This window comes from Belonocnema kinseyi, chromosome 2, assembly GCF_010883055.1.
Source record: "Belonocnema kinseyi isolate 2016_QV_RU_SX_M_011 chromosome 2, B_treatae_v1, whole genome shotgun sequence".
Taxonomy (NCBI): Eukaryota; Metazoa; Arthropoda; class Insecta; order Hymenoptera; family Cynipidae; genus Belonocnema; species Belonocnema kinseyi.
In genome coordinates, this window is record NC_046658.1 from 67,270,249 (window position 1) to 67,285,361 (window position 15,113).

At 28.0% G+C, this 15,113-nt stretch overlaps 1 protein-coding gene across 1 annotated transcript in view; it reads right to left on the bottom strand.

The window, feature by feature from the left end:
- Nucleotides 1-14,655, bottom strand: part of LOC117167485 (separin) — a 16,004-nt gene extending 1,349 nt beyond the window's left edge. The window contains exons 1-8 of the mRNA XM_033352462.1: nt 14,266-14,655; nt 10,533-10,749; nt 10,071-10,378; nt 9,829-9,965; nt 9,508-9,724; nt 9,085-9,395; nt 8,838-9,005; nt 2,966-3,111 (exon numbers count right to left, since the gene is read on the bottom strand). Coding sequence (XP_033208353.1) covers nt 2,966-3,111; nt 8,838-9,005; nt 9,085-9,395; nt 9,508-9,724; nt 9,829-9,965; nt 10,071-10,378; nt 10,533-10,749; nt 14,266-14,493 — 1,732 coding nt within the window. The 5' untranslated portion in view covers nt 14,494-14,655. The remainder of the gene's footprint in view (nt 1-2,965; nt 3,112-8,837; nt 9,006-9,084; nt 9,396-9,507; nt 9,725-9,828; nt 9,966-10,070; nt 10,379-10,532; nt 10,750-14,265) is intronic.
- Between the last annotated feature and the right edge of the window lie 458 nt (nt 14,656-15,113).

A 15,113-nucleotide genomic window follows, 5' to 3' on the forward strand; every position in this document is an offset into this window, starting at 1 on the left:
ACTCAGATTTTTCCATATTAAAAAAAACTCGGAGGTTAGTGGCTTCTCAGTGCTGTAACTTGTAAATGCGTAAACATAAATGGCTGAAGTTTTGACAGGCGTTATTTGAAGGATCAAGCTCGACGAAAATGCTTCACAATAGTGAATACTAATGCCATCTCTTAGAATTTTCAGGTACTTATCAGACTGCCTAGTAATTGAAGAAATACAAAAGGCTATTTCAAAGAAGAAAAAATGGGCCAGAATAAGATCAATAAACTGCAATTGAAGACATGAGACTGACAACTGCACAAGGATCAATTTTCCGAAATTCTGTTTTTGTACGATTTCCAGTAATATTCGACGAGTGGGAGTACAAAATTATATAAAAATCAAGTACACATTGTTGTAAAAGAATTTTTTCCAAATATATTTTTTGGTATAACAATTTTTTTAATTGAAAATTTGCTTTTGAAGAGCTATCGAAAGCCAATTTTGAAAATTCGTAGGATTTTAAACTTTAAATTCTTGATATATTGAAAGCATATTTTTATTATATTTTAAAACTAACTGTTTTTAATCAAACTTACTTGGTCTCAATTGAACGACACTTTGGCTCGGAAGTGATCTTTTTTTTATCTTTAAATAGCGATTTCAAATTAAGAGAATGTTTTTCGCTCTTTTGGGAATATTTCATTTTGTGGGTTATCTAATTTGTACTGACACCCATTATTTATCGATGCTCATTCTAAATGAGTAAAAAAATTTCTCGTTTCCCTAAAAAAAAATCAAACTTAAATCTATGAGAATGACAAATGGAGAAACACCATTTACTTATGCTGCCCTTAAACACAGAAAAGTTTTTTAAACAATGTTTTAACCTCACCGAAACATTGTAAATAATACACATTCTTCTACAATCTTTTACAATTTTAAGTAGATTTTCTATCATGCAGTATAAAAATAATTTTATTTTTCGACCGTATCTAGATAAACAAATATATATTTTCATAAATTCTTGAATTTCAGTGCAAACACTTTTCGATCTTCTGACATGTCAAAAAATATATAGGGCATTATTTCTCAACTGCCCTAACTGTAAAAGTCATGTTCTTTGACTGTCTTTAAAAGTCGAAAACTTAGTTTCTAATTACGCGACCTGAATTTTTTATGAGGGTTTTAGAAACTGCTTTTTCATACTTCCATCCTATATTATTATTTATAAAAAATCAAATTTATTAATTTTTTAATTAAATTAATTGTTTTTTTTTACAATATAGGGTTCTTCGATGTTTTCGTTTTTAGTCGCAAAAGAAAGTTTGAATTTTTACTATAAATAACTACAAACACGATGCGAAGAAGAGGCGAACAAACTAAATAGGTTGTAAAGTGAGAGGTAAGGGGAATCACAAAAATAAAGCACCCCAATTTTTTTTAATAAGAAGAGTCTAAAATCGTACTGTAGCCTCCACGTGATACACTCTGTAAACTATGACTTGATAGTACCTAGGCTAATAACAGGCGTTAATTACTAACACCTTAGCAATGTATTTATTTAAATAAAAACAGCTTATACGCAAGATAATTTTTAAATGATGTGCTTATTTTTTAATCTGTCTAATAAATTAACAATTATTGTCTGAATAAAAATTGCAGAAGTAAAAAATAATTGATTTTAAGAAAACTATTGTTAATTTTTAAGTAACCACTTTTTTTATAACAAATTTTTAAAAGAATAAAATTCTTTAAACTAACAAGTAAACATTTTATAATAAGCTTTTCAATGACCTAAGACAATTTTTAGTATACGGGAATAATTAACAAAACTAGTATACTTAAAACCATTTTGCGGTATACTGGAGCGTGACTCCCGAGTGTGAGCGCCAGGACTCCCTTTACATGCAGCTCTGTATCTTAGTAAACATTACTTTCTCCATTTTTCTGTTTGTAGTTCTTTACAGTAAAAAATTCAATCTTTCTTTTGCGACCAAAAAAAATATCTAAGAACCCTAAATTGCAAAACAAAAATTATATAAGCAATTAATTGATTTAAAAAAATTAATAAATTTTGTTTGTTATAAATAATAATATAGGAAGAAAGTATGTAAAAATAAATTTCTAAACCCCTCATCAAAAATTTAAATTGCATAATTAGAAAATACTTTGTAGGCTTTTGAAGCTACCCGTAAAAGCGTTGGGGTGGAAAATAAAACCCCCCACCAATTAGCACGGGGTTGCAATCCCAGAATTTGAAGACAATCAAAAAACATGACTTTTAAACTTGGAGCAGTTTAGAAATAATGACCCATATATATTGTACATATTTAACATGTCCGAAAAAGGCCATACCATATTTTCGTGATTTTGCAAAAAAATGTAGTTTTAAAATTTATAAAATGGAAAACTGAATTAGGGAAACATTTTTCCCTAATATTTGCCCATTTCCAATGCAGAGTTCTTAGGGAACAAATGATTCTGTGATTCTATCCAAATTATGTATATTTAAAAACTAATAGCAGAAAACTTTTTTGTTCATTCAGTAAAATTTCAATTTGTTGCCCTTATGGAGTTATCATTCTCATGTTTTCAAATCAAAACTTCGAAGAAGTCATTAACGCTTCTACTGGAATTATTTTATTTAAATGAAACACCACGTTACTATTATTATTTTTTCAGTATCTAGGTACACCGAAATTCGGTGAATGCAACACAAAATTTTAGATGAGCTCAGAGAAAATTGAAAAGGGTGACATGTTTCACCGAAATTCGGTGAGAGTATATCAAATATTTTTGCTGCAGCTGTACACTTCGTATTTATTTATTGCATCAATTTTTTTTAAACCCCGCGTAGTTAGAAATTATGAATGCAACATTGTTTGTCATTGAAAGTTTTAAGAAGCGGCTTTTATGTAATAATTGCTTTATAAAATGTACATAACTTGAGTAGCCTCAACAAAATATTAAACTTTGATGAATGAATACTAACACAGGATTCCTTTGTCCCATTCGGCAAAATTTATATTCTGCGCTGACCCTTTATTTTCAGATGGAATCCAATTACTCATGAAGGTTGCTGTTAGTTTGTCACAGTCTCCATCCGTCACCTCCCACAGCATTCCCAAAGTAGACGGACTGCAAAGAAAAAATAAATTGCAAAAAATTCTCTCAGGCCTCACAGTCCCTATGAGATCAAATATAGAGACCAAAGGGTACTTTTTGTCACGCATAAATTTTAAGATATTTACGATAAATTTATAAGATTTGAAAAATATTCAAGTTAATTTCAAAATAATTCAAATGAATTGGAAAATATTTGTTAAACACAAAAAGTTCCATTGATTTCCGTAAAATAGGAATGAATTTAAAGGAATTCAAGGTAAAGGAAAAAAGTATATGAAATTTAAGGTGAATAAACAAAAAAACATTTTTAAATTGAAAACAATTTAAAAATATAAAAAAACTTCATTGAAAGACGTACTTTTGAAATAGACTTAGAAACATTGAAGGAAATGTAAAAGAATGTTATTAAATGCCTAAGAATTTAAAGTGAGGTTTAAATACTTCAGGGTCAATGGAATAAAAACCTTTAAAAAAAACTCCATTGAATTAATTAGAATTGAGTAAGTTTAGAAGAATTTATGTTAATTAAAAAATTTAAGAGAATTCCAAAGAATTCAGTACAAATTAATAAGAATTCGGGATGAATTACACAAAATAATTTCGAATCTATTCAAATCTTTGAAACCATACTAATTTATAACAAAAAATTGAATAATTATTACAAAAAGATTCAAATGAATTGAACAATTTTCTAAAAAAAGAATCCATTTTTGCAGTAAAATTTGAGTGAATTTAGAGGAATTTAAGGGAAACCAGAAACATTCGATGAAATTCATAAAAATTTAAACTGAATTAAAAAAATAATCAATTTAATTCACAACAATTTAAAAGTGTATTGAATTGAGTAAGTTTGAAATTAGTTTAGATATATTAAAGAGAATGTAATAAAATTCCTAAGAATATAAGGAGAGTTTTAAAGTACTCAAGATGAATTAAACAAAAAATGTATAAAAATCCATTAAATTGTGTATAGTAGAGTGAATTTAGAAGAATTCAGAAGAATTTAAAAGAATTTAAAAGAATTCAGGATAAATTGATAACAATTTAAGGAGAATTCGAAATGAATTTCAAAACATGTTTGAACCATATTGGGAATGGTTAAACTGCGATACGCCACATGGTGACAAAAATCCGAACTACAAAGAATAGGTACGATTTTAAAGATGCATTTTCATTTGTGCATAAAAGTGTTTTAACGATTTTTTTGTTGAATTTAAAGTATTTATTGGATAGAAAAAACAAGTCTTTATCGAAATCAAAGGGTTTTAGATGGAATTTTCATCCTTTGAAGTGAAAAAACACATTTTTTGACAGAAATATGTTTCTAGTAAAAACCTTTTTGATAAAAATGTGTTTTTCACTGTATAAGGTGGAGATTCTATCTAAAACGAATTGTTTTTTATTAAGATTTGTTTTTAGTATTTTAATAATTGTTTTAAACTAGACAAAACAATCGTAAAAACACTTTTATGCGAAAATGAAATTACATCTTTAAAATCGTACCTACTTTTTTAGTTCCAGTTTTCGTCAACAGGTGGCAAAATGGTAGGCCACCATTTCCAATAGGGCCCGTAACATCCATCTATATCTTCGAAAATTCTTTATAACCACAAACAAATTTGTTCAAATCCCGTAAGATGATCAAAATCCTTGGGAAGCCCTTGAAATTGTTTAAATCTCTTGAAAATGCCTGAGAAACTTTTAATATTTCTTAAAACATTTCCAATTCTTTTATATCTTTTCCAATCCCCTGCATTTTTTTAAAGCTCTTGAAAACGATGGGAAATCTTGTACAATACCCCAAAATATTGCAAGCCCTTTGAAATCCCATTTAATTACTGGAATTATTTTTTAATTGTTTATAATCTTTTCAAGTGACCTAAAATATTTCAAAATCCTTTAAAATCTTTTTAAATTTGTTAAAGCTTTTGAAAGTGACAAGATAATTGAAAAAAATACCTAAAAATATTTGAAATCCTTTAATTATTTTATCAATTGATTCAAGCGATTAATGAAATAAAAACTTAAAAAACGCCATAAGAAATATCTTAGTCTTTCAAATAAATTCTTTAAATACTACCAAATTATTATTAAGTTTAATGAAATTCTATAAAATCTGGTAAAATTTTCTGAAATTTTGGAAAACATATTAAAATAGCTTGAGAGCTTTAAAAATCCCTTATAATCATTAAAATCCTCGGAGGCCTCATAAAATCCTGTGAAATCTTCTAAAATATCATAAAACTTTATAGATCCTGTGAAATCGTTCCGTATCTTCTGAAATTCTAGAAAATTCTGTGTCCTTAGTTATTTCAAACGCTTTAAAATTCCCTCAAATTAATTAAAATAATAAAAAATTTCTTAGAATCTTTTTAAAGTCCCGAAAATACTAAAAATCCTACAAAATACCTCACTTCTCGTGAATAAATTCCTTAAAATCCACTAAAATATTATAAAATCTTAATAAATTATCTCGATGAATATTTCCCGAAGTCCTGGAAAATGTATTAAAATACCTTCAGAACTTTAAAATCCCTTAAAATCATTGAAATCGTCGGCAATATTATAAAATTCTGTTAAATCTTTTAAAATATCTTAAAAAGCTTATAGCTCTTGTAAAATCCATATCTTCCGAAATTCTAGAAAGTAGATTATCCTAAAATATTTCAGATTAAAAGCTCTTGAAAATACCTTATTTTTAAAAATACCCTAAAATCTTCAAAATGTCTGTAAATTGTTGAAATATATTAAAAATTTCTCGGAATCTTTAAAAAGACCCTGAAATATTTCAAAATAATTCCAAACAATTCAGAAACAGGTATATTGACCCAAGATTTAAATTATTGAAAGAAAAGCGAAATGATTAAAAGCTACATTATAAGCTGCACATAGGGTACCATAGGGACCAAATCTTGAAAATATGATGCTTTAGGCATCCTAACTGAATAATAATGATTAAGGGCTTCTGATACTTCGACGTGTGGTCAATCGGGTACAGTTCCCCCGACTTTTTTCCACAAAAATGAAAATGTTTAAAAACTGAATTCGGAGATGCTATAAAATATCATAACGGACGTCCCCTGACTCTTTTTTGAGGAATAATAAAAAAAATTTTTTGTGCTAAATAAAAACGTTATGCTGTTCAGGGAGGTGCTTCCACTGCCCAATGCAAAAAATGTGTCACGAGAGTTGAAAACGGCCACGCGGCGGCGCTAGTAATAAATTTGTTCTACAAAATAAATATAAACAACACTTTAAACTCATTTTTTCTTCAAAGTGTAGAGTTAAGTAGTAAATGAGACTTATTTACTTACGTATTATTTTTTGTAATATAGGAAAAAGCGGCAAAATTGACATAATTCAAATTTTTTAGAATTACATAGATATTCAGAAATTATAAAGAATAATAAAAAAAATAAATAACGAATACACAAATAAATGAAAAAATGCCGAAAATATATATTATTATCAAATTATAAAATTTTCCACATTTCAAATAACGACAAGATTTTTATTTAACAAAAAATAAAATTTCAAAATATCCAAAACTAAAATTCACAGACTTCAAGACCGACTTTTAAAATAAATAAATTATTAAGTTCCCGACAAATGTTTTAATTCCCGAAATTTATAATTTTGCAACATAGTTAATTGATTATTAATTTATAAGGAATAGAATTATAAATAAGGCAAACAATTTAATGAATCATTAATTAATAATTAATTAATTATTTTTGGAAATTTTAAATTTCGTCAAACTTAAATTACATAAATAGAAATATTGATGAGAATTTAACAATTAGTTTATTTTATAATTCGGAAATTTTTTGTTGTTGCTAATTTATAATTTAGTTATTCTTTCTTTCGTTATTTTGTATGAGTCCCGGATATTCAAACACTTTAAAATATAGTTATGAAGAGCTAATTTTCTTTATATTGCCGCTTTACAATATAATGCTACTATATAATAAATATAATTATTATATCTATATATGACAAACAAGGAATATGATAAATCCTTAAATATTTTTTTCCATTATAATGAAATAATCAACTCTTAAATGTGATATTTTTAAATCAATTAGACTTTGTAACGAAGCTAAAATATTTTAACATTTGTATGTTTCCAAATTTAAAGAAATTACCTTACTCTCTTGTAAATTTTCCAACAATTTCAGGAAATTTTTTTTTATTCTCTTGAAAAAATTCAAAATTATTTCCAGTTCTACTAAATATTTCTTGTATTTACCCGATTTTGTTTTGTTTTTATTTTGTAATCTTACCATATTGAAACATTGTGCTTTAAAATCTTCTAAACTATTTTTAGAAAATTTCGAAAATCGTTTGTTATGTTTAAAAACCTTTTTCAATTTTCTCTTATACTTATTTGTTCAAAATAAAAAATTATTTAAAACTTTCACACGACTATAAGGAAAATTCTTCTTGTTTTTTAATTTTGTCAGATCTTCTAAGCCTTCTAATTTCTAAAAATTATTCAAATTTTTAATGCATTTTTTATTTATTCTGCAAGATTTCAAAAATTGCCCTAAAATCAGTCAGCTTCTTCTTTGACCATTTTTGAAATTTTCTAAAATCTTTTAAAATAATTTCTTCAAATTAATTTTTCGAAATAAAAAGTTATTTTAATTTTTCCAAGGAAACTGAAAAAATATCTTTCATTTTCGTGAAACTTTACAAAATTTAGAAAAAAAACTTTACAAGTTTTATTTATTTTTGAATCGTTTCAAAACTATTGAATATCTCTCAAACTTACTCCAATTTTCTCCAAAATTATGTAATATGACAAAATTGCAAAATTTTGCTTAAAAATCTTTCAAACCCTGTTTAAAAATTTAAAAATCTCCCATGAATTTCAAGAACTTTTTTCACATCCTGACAAAATTCAGTTTACCTACAAAATTGGTAAAACTTGAAAAAAAGTGGTCTCAACTTCTTCTATATACTTTTGACCCACATTTTAAAATCTTTAAAACTTAAAATTATTCTTTTAAAATAAAACAGAAACCATTTCTCCTCAGATGTTTTATAATTATTAAAAAGCTTCCTACTCTTTTATTCGGGTTCTTCGGGTATTTTCATACCGGAGCGATAATTAATAGAAATGATTCGATAAAAAAAAAGAAAAACACTATTAGAAAAATCTGCTGTGTCATTTTCACAATATTTATATTAATAAACTGTTTTCTTGATACATTTTAAAGAGTTTTTTAACGGCTCTACATGACAAAAGACACAAAACTGTCAAAACAATTAGAATTTTCAAAACTCGGTGACAGGAGGCTGATGCATGTGCATTATTTTGAGGTTACGTCGTTTTTCATTTCTGCCTTTCCGAAAATTTGGAAATTATTTATTAAATAAAATTTTTTGATTGCCTGCAAACAAGGTTAGTTACGGGAGATTAGTTACTATGTTTATTTGTAAGTCCAAAGTTTTCGGCCATAAATATTGTGTAGTTTAGAAGTAACGCTCGGGAGAATTGTAACACACATAACCTCGAAATATACACACACGTTGTTAGCAATATCAAATTTTTTTTGAAAAAAAAAACCAAAAAAAAGTGTGCGGGGACGTCCGTTAGCATATTCGCTATCATTGCCCAAATTTTCAAGACCACATATTTATTATTCAAGAAAAAAAGCCGAGGGAACCTAAAACTGGTAAAATCGACAATTTTCTAAGTATCACATGCCCTTAAGAAGAATTTTTATTATTACCTGCAGGCTGTTAAATACTGATTGGAAACTCCAAATGGAGGCTGTCGGCCTCCAACTGGGGTCAGTTTCAAACTACTGCATCCGAACAATAATACAATCGCTGCTACACGAAGCTTTTCGATGTCTTCGACCCTCAAATACTGAATTCCACTTCCATGACCAGCATACCTGCAAAAGTAAACCAATATCTTGTTAATAAAATAAATTGTACACTACTACTTCCGGTATCTGAAATGAAAATTCTTACATGAGGATATCATGATCGACTAAAGCACTTTTGAATCGCATTTCATCTGGCTCCTTGCCAAACAAGCCTTTCCAATCAGGAAGCCAGTAATCTATGAAGACCTTTAGTCTCCTTTCCATTCTGAGCAGATCACATGAAGGGTTTATGATGAACGAACCAACGTCGTTTGACAGTTTAATGACCTTGCAGCCATCCACAATTGAATCTCGGTACTCCATGTACAAGGCGTAAGTAACATGAATAGAAGCTAATCTAGAAACTGGATGATGCCTCAGAATCTGCATTGCCTCAAACGGTATGTGATCCATGTTCTACAATTAAATTTAAATAGCAAAAAATAACAATTAAAAAAGAATATTAATATTAATATTGGGAGAGCGAAAAATTCCGAATTTTAAACTTCGCTTTCCTTTGTATTATTACCTCATCCAAAATTAATATCATGTTTTTTCTATTTGAGGATTTTAACTCTTCAATTGAACTGGTCATTCCGTGAACGGACAACACAATGTTTTTGGCAAGTTTTTTGTGGTTTGGCAGAAGGTACTTGACTGCTCTTGAAAGCTCTTCCTTTGATAAAAAGCACGAACCCTCAGCCACTTTCTTTAACAACCATCTAGAACTACTTGGAATTTCTTTGCTAAAATAAGTTAAAGATCAATTACATTTTTAGGCGTATTAAAATAAAAACGTGATAAACTCACAAATAGGAATTTCCACTATTTTCTGCACAAATAAACTTACGAATTTCTAGAGTCGTCTACGAGTTTATCTATCATTCTATGCACATTTTTTACAAGTTCTAGGTTCTCTAAGGGATCTGCCATGAAAAGAACCCTCCATTCTCTCAACCAAGTATTTTCCAATTCGTCTATTGCCGTCTGCAATATTTTATTTATTCTTTATAATAGGCGTATATTATGTTATTATGCTAGTAAATATTGATTGAACTAATTATGAGCGAATTAAATTTGATTCTTCCTTACCTTCATTTGACTATCTTGTCGTCTGCGCATTTCCCAATAGTGCGTTCGATTAGAATAATGATTCAAGAGGTCGGATTTGTTTTTATTCAAAATCGACTCTATTTCTTTGCGCAAATCGTAGGAGTTGTTCGTGATAGGTTTTGGCAAAGTGAGACTAAAAGGTTCTATGGCATTGGGTCCAGTGGGAAAAATACTGATGTGTATCGGATGTGTTGGTCGCATAGTATAAAGAGAATTTCCTGCGTACTCATCATACTTGTAATCAGCAAAATTCTCGTGTTGAGATGTAACTTGGATTACGTACCATTCTGTTTAAAATATATTATACTTAAGTATTGCAAAAGCCTCAGGTACGAGGAAAAACAATGTTGCAGATTGCGAAAAAATTTTTAAATGTAAAAGCTACAATCATGATTCTGACAAAATATTATATAATTAAACCAAAGATTAATAATTAATCACCAGGAGGAAGTTCTGCCAGTTTTCTTTTTAGGGTCTTGCAGTTCCAGGTATTTTTCATGTCGTACTTAACATGATAAGGATCTAACCCATAAATCGCCGACCTTGCCTGGTATTTGATGCGAGCGTTTGTTTTTGTAAACCTATGAAGCACTTGCTGCCGAAGACTAGTTGAGTGTGCTTCCATTAAATAGCATGTACCCTCAACCACTTTCTCTGTCTAATTTTCAAAAATTTCAATTTTACATAATGATAAGAAAAGTAACATATTTAGATTAAATCAATTTAAATAGATACAAATATCTATATAGATAAATAAATAATCAAAACAGATCAAATAATGAAAGGTTGGTACTACACCTACGCTTATGTGAACTTATCTCCCAAAATTTACTTGTTCAAAATTGAATTATTTTAAATTAAAATCATTTATAGCTAAATAATTTTAAAATAGAAAGGATTAAAATTAAAATTTCATATTTAAAAATTCCAAATTATTTGGTACTAATTTAAATCATTCAAAATTATATAATTGAAAAAATTCTTTTAATACTTTCCCAACAATAAATTAAGAACGCTCAAAATCACAGTTTAAGCTTTAAACATTAGAGACTTCTTCACATGAATTATACAGAATTAAACAATTTCCAATTAAAATCTTTAACAAATAAAAACAAATAAAAACAATGGAACTTTATAAACAAGAGACTCTAAAATTAACTCATCGTTTAAAATTCAGGAGTTAATCATTATTTTAAATTTGAATCGCTCAAGCTAGTAAGTATATTTTTAGTTTCGAATTTTTCGTCGTAAAAAAAGAAATTCCAAGTCAAGTGATCAGAAGAATTTTTTCCATTGTCAGTAATTTTGATAAAAATTCTAGTAACCGTTCTCTTCCAAGCTGAAAGAAAAACCTAAAATAATTTTTTTTTAATTCAAAAAACTTATAAAATATTCAAAATTGGACATTGTTGTCCTTTTTATAAACTTTCATAACTACGGTGCTTTTAATGATATTAAAATGTTTTTTTTTTTGTAATTATTTATAATGGGACGCAGTTTTGTAGAAACATTTAGGAAAACAAAACAATTAAAAGCTTTTTGGATGCTCCGAAAACAAATTTTTTAACTGAATTATTAAAAAACGTATTTTTTATTTTCCTATTTTTTTATAATTAGTTTACCTTTTCCTCTAAAAACCCTGTACATGTAAAAAAGGGATGTCTTAGTTTTCGTGAAATAATTAAGAACGTACACCGTGTCATGGCTTGTAGCTTAAAATTGTAAGCTATCTATAAAAAAGATCACTAAAGTTATAGAGTTCAAAAAAGGACCAAAACTTTCAATTTTGAATTTTTCAAAAATTATTTTAGACTTTATCTGTGAACACCAGAGAGAACTGATACTAGAATTTTTATCAAATTCACTAACAGTAGATGAAATTCTTCAGATGATTTGACATGGAATTGCTCAAAAGTATTTTTTTTTGAGCGACGACATAATGAGTTCAATTTGGACAGGTGCTGCTTTATTTATTTCTCAACAAATTTTTAACGGAAAATTATTATCTATACGTTGGAAAGCTTAAAGGTTTATCGAAGCAGTTATATTTTTACAAAATTTAAAAGATTTTGGAAAAGCCAAATTAAGGTTCTTTAAAATTTGTAACAATTAGAGTAGAGTCATTTATCTTATAAATAAATTCGATTAAAAATATAATTATTGAAATTGTCAATATTATATGCATTTTGACTGAAAATAATGGTAATATTGAAAGCATTTGTATGAAGAATTTAAAAACTCAATATTTTGTCATTTCAAATTTAAATTGTTAAAAATTGTACAATGTTCAATTTCAATCCTTTCTAACTATATAGTTGTAAAATAGAAATATTTAGTTGTATTTAATTTAAAAATTCAAGGTTTTAGGGAAACCAAATTAAGACGCTTTAAAATTTAAAACCATCAGAGTTAAGCTTTTTATCGTATAAATAAATGCAGATCCAAAAATTAATATTCAAACGATCAAAATCATATGCATTCTAACTGAAAATAACGAAAAAATTGAAAAATAAACTTGTAGTTAAAATTTTAAAATTCAACATTCTGCCGTTTCAGATTGAAATTGTACAAGTTTCAATTAAAATCCTTTGTTAAATAGTTGTGAAATATAAAATGTTATAATTGAAATGTCATATTTAAGAACTTCAAAATTTTTTGGTTCTAATTTAAATAATTCAAAATTGTATAGTTTAAAAAAGGCTTTTAATGTTTTGAAAATATTTTTAGTTGGGTTCTGCTCCAAATTTAAAGTTTGTTAAAACTTGTGAGCTTGAAACTTTAAAGCCGACAAATTTTGAATCATAAATTGAAAAAAGTTTGACTAAGCTTCGCAGTTCTAACGGGTAAAATTAAGAATTTAGCGTTTTGAAATTATCTAAATTGAGGCTATAAATTGTAAATATTGTAAGGAGTTTAGGTATGCAGTTTTAAAAGATTATAAAAAACGTTTAAAAATTCAAATTTCACCCTTCATCGAATTTCGAATAAAGTTACCATTTTTTTTTAATGAAAGCTGAATCATAAATAAACAATTTCTTAATTTTTAGCGAACATAAGTCCTCTTTGTGGGATCATTGAAAAATCATTTGCAATCTTTGAAATATTTGTGAAATCTTGGTGGTCATTTGAAACCATTAAAATATTTTGAAATTCTTATGAATTCTTTAAATTATTTGTTAAATCCCTTATATTCGTTGGAAATTACTGGAGTAATTTGATTAAAATATTATTTTATTGCAAATCTTTTAAATGTTTCCAAATTTTGGAATTCTTATATTCTTTTAAAAACCTTATGAAATCTTTTTTATAAATTCAAAATCTTTGAAAATTCGTAAAATCTTTCTTAAAGCTTCGTTTGTGAAATATCGTGTATTCTTTGAAATCATTGAATTATCAGAAATCTGTACGAAATCTTTTGAACTCTTCTAAAATGTTTTCAAACCTTTTAAAATCGTCTCAAATCATTGAAATGTTTTTAATATGATATACTGTACCCTTTCCCAAATCTTTGAAATCCTTCAAATCTTTAGAAAGTTTTTAAATCTTTGTGTAATTATTGTGAAATCTTATAGTCATGGCTCATTCTAATTCTGGAATTGGATTAACATCGAAATTTTCAACTAGTAATTTTTATAATTTGTAAGTTGAATATCATAAAGAAAAGTCTACGTTAGCGGAAAAGAAAAAAAATTCATAGAATTATTTACAATATGAGAGTGTGTTTATTACAACCTACAATATAATTGATACCGTCTACAAAAAAAGGGCCTTGAAATCTATTTATTTTATAATAACCTAAGATCAATTACATCTCGATAAATAAAAAACTTTTCATTTGCAAGATTTCTTCTGACCGAGATGTTTCTCTCATAAAAGAATAAAATATGTAAATTAGCCTTCGCATTTTGATAAAAAAAACTGTGTTAAAAGCAAAATAAAAGTAAATTCAAGGAAAATCGAAGGATTATTTTATCCGACGCCAAAAATTCGATCACATAGAAACATATTCTAGGCTATATTATTTGAAACGTATTCTCTTTCTAAAACTATTAGTATTGTGAAGAAAATTTCAAAGAGCCTTAAAAGTAAATAAGTACCACCCTTACTGGTTAAATAAAAGAATAAAAATATGTTAATAACAATGGACAAAATCGGTTATGCAAACAATATTTACCGTTAAGGAACACAGAGCTAGCATTTTATTTACACTCGCATACTCGACGACACTAAAGTTAACTTTCTGATCATCAAGAAATTTCTTCATATCAGCTTCCAATTTTTCCTTCGAATCATCTTCAAGCAAGTCCAATAAAATTGGTCCATGTTCATTTTGATTACTTGCTCGAGGCTCACTTCTACATCTGTTGAGAATTTGTCGAATTGTGCCATCTATAGTACACATGACTAGCCACCTGATTAGTTTTACACTTTTCTCCAATGTTTTTAGTCAGAAACATTGAAATTTCTTAATTTTTAATAGCACCAAAAAACGCTGCACTGTTTGCCTGACATGTTGTTTGAAAGTTTTTATTCAACTGACAAATTTAAAAGCCGTCTGCTGCGTCGTCGCAAAACCGACCGCCGGGGTTTAGTAGCGGATGTAGATGGACTTTTCGTGGAGGAAAAATAAATATGAGTCGGAAAAAACGACATGCGCCATCTACACGTAAATTTCGGGACTAGTCTACTTTTAGCTACTTTTCTCGGTCCTACTTTACCGACTGCTCACATAGTTTAAACGTCAATGGCATGGACATAGGAAACACGGGACTAGGCATGCCATCCTAACTAAGCCGAGAGGGTTAAATCCACGAGAGGGGGGAGAATTTCATGAGTAGGGAGAGCCGCCATCTTGCGAAGTGCCATTTGATTATGCGCACGAGGATTTTTGCCGACAAACTGGGCATGAAAATATAAACATGTGGGCGCTGCCATGTTTGTCGCGGCACATGAAAAGTTGGCGGACCTCCCCCCTCATTGCCATTGAGCATGGACATAGGAAACAAGGGACTAGGCATGCCA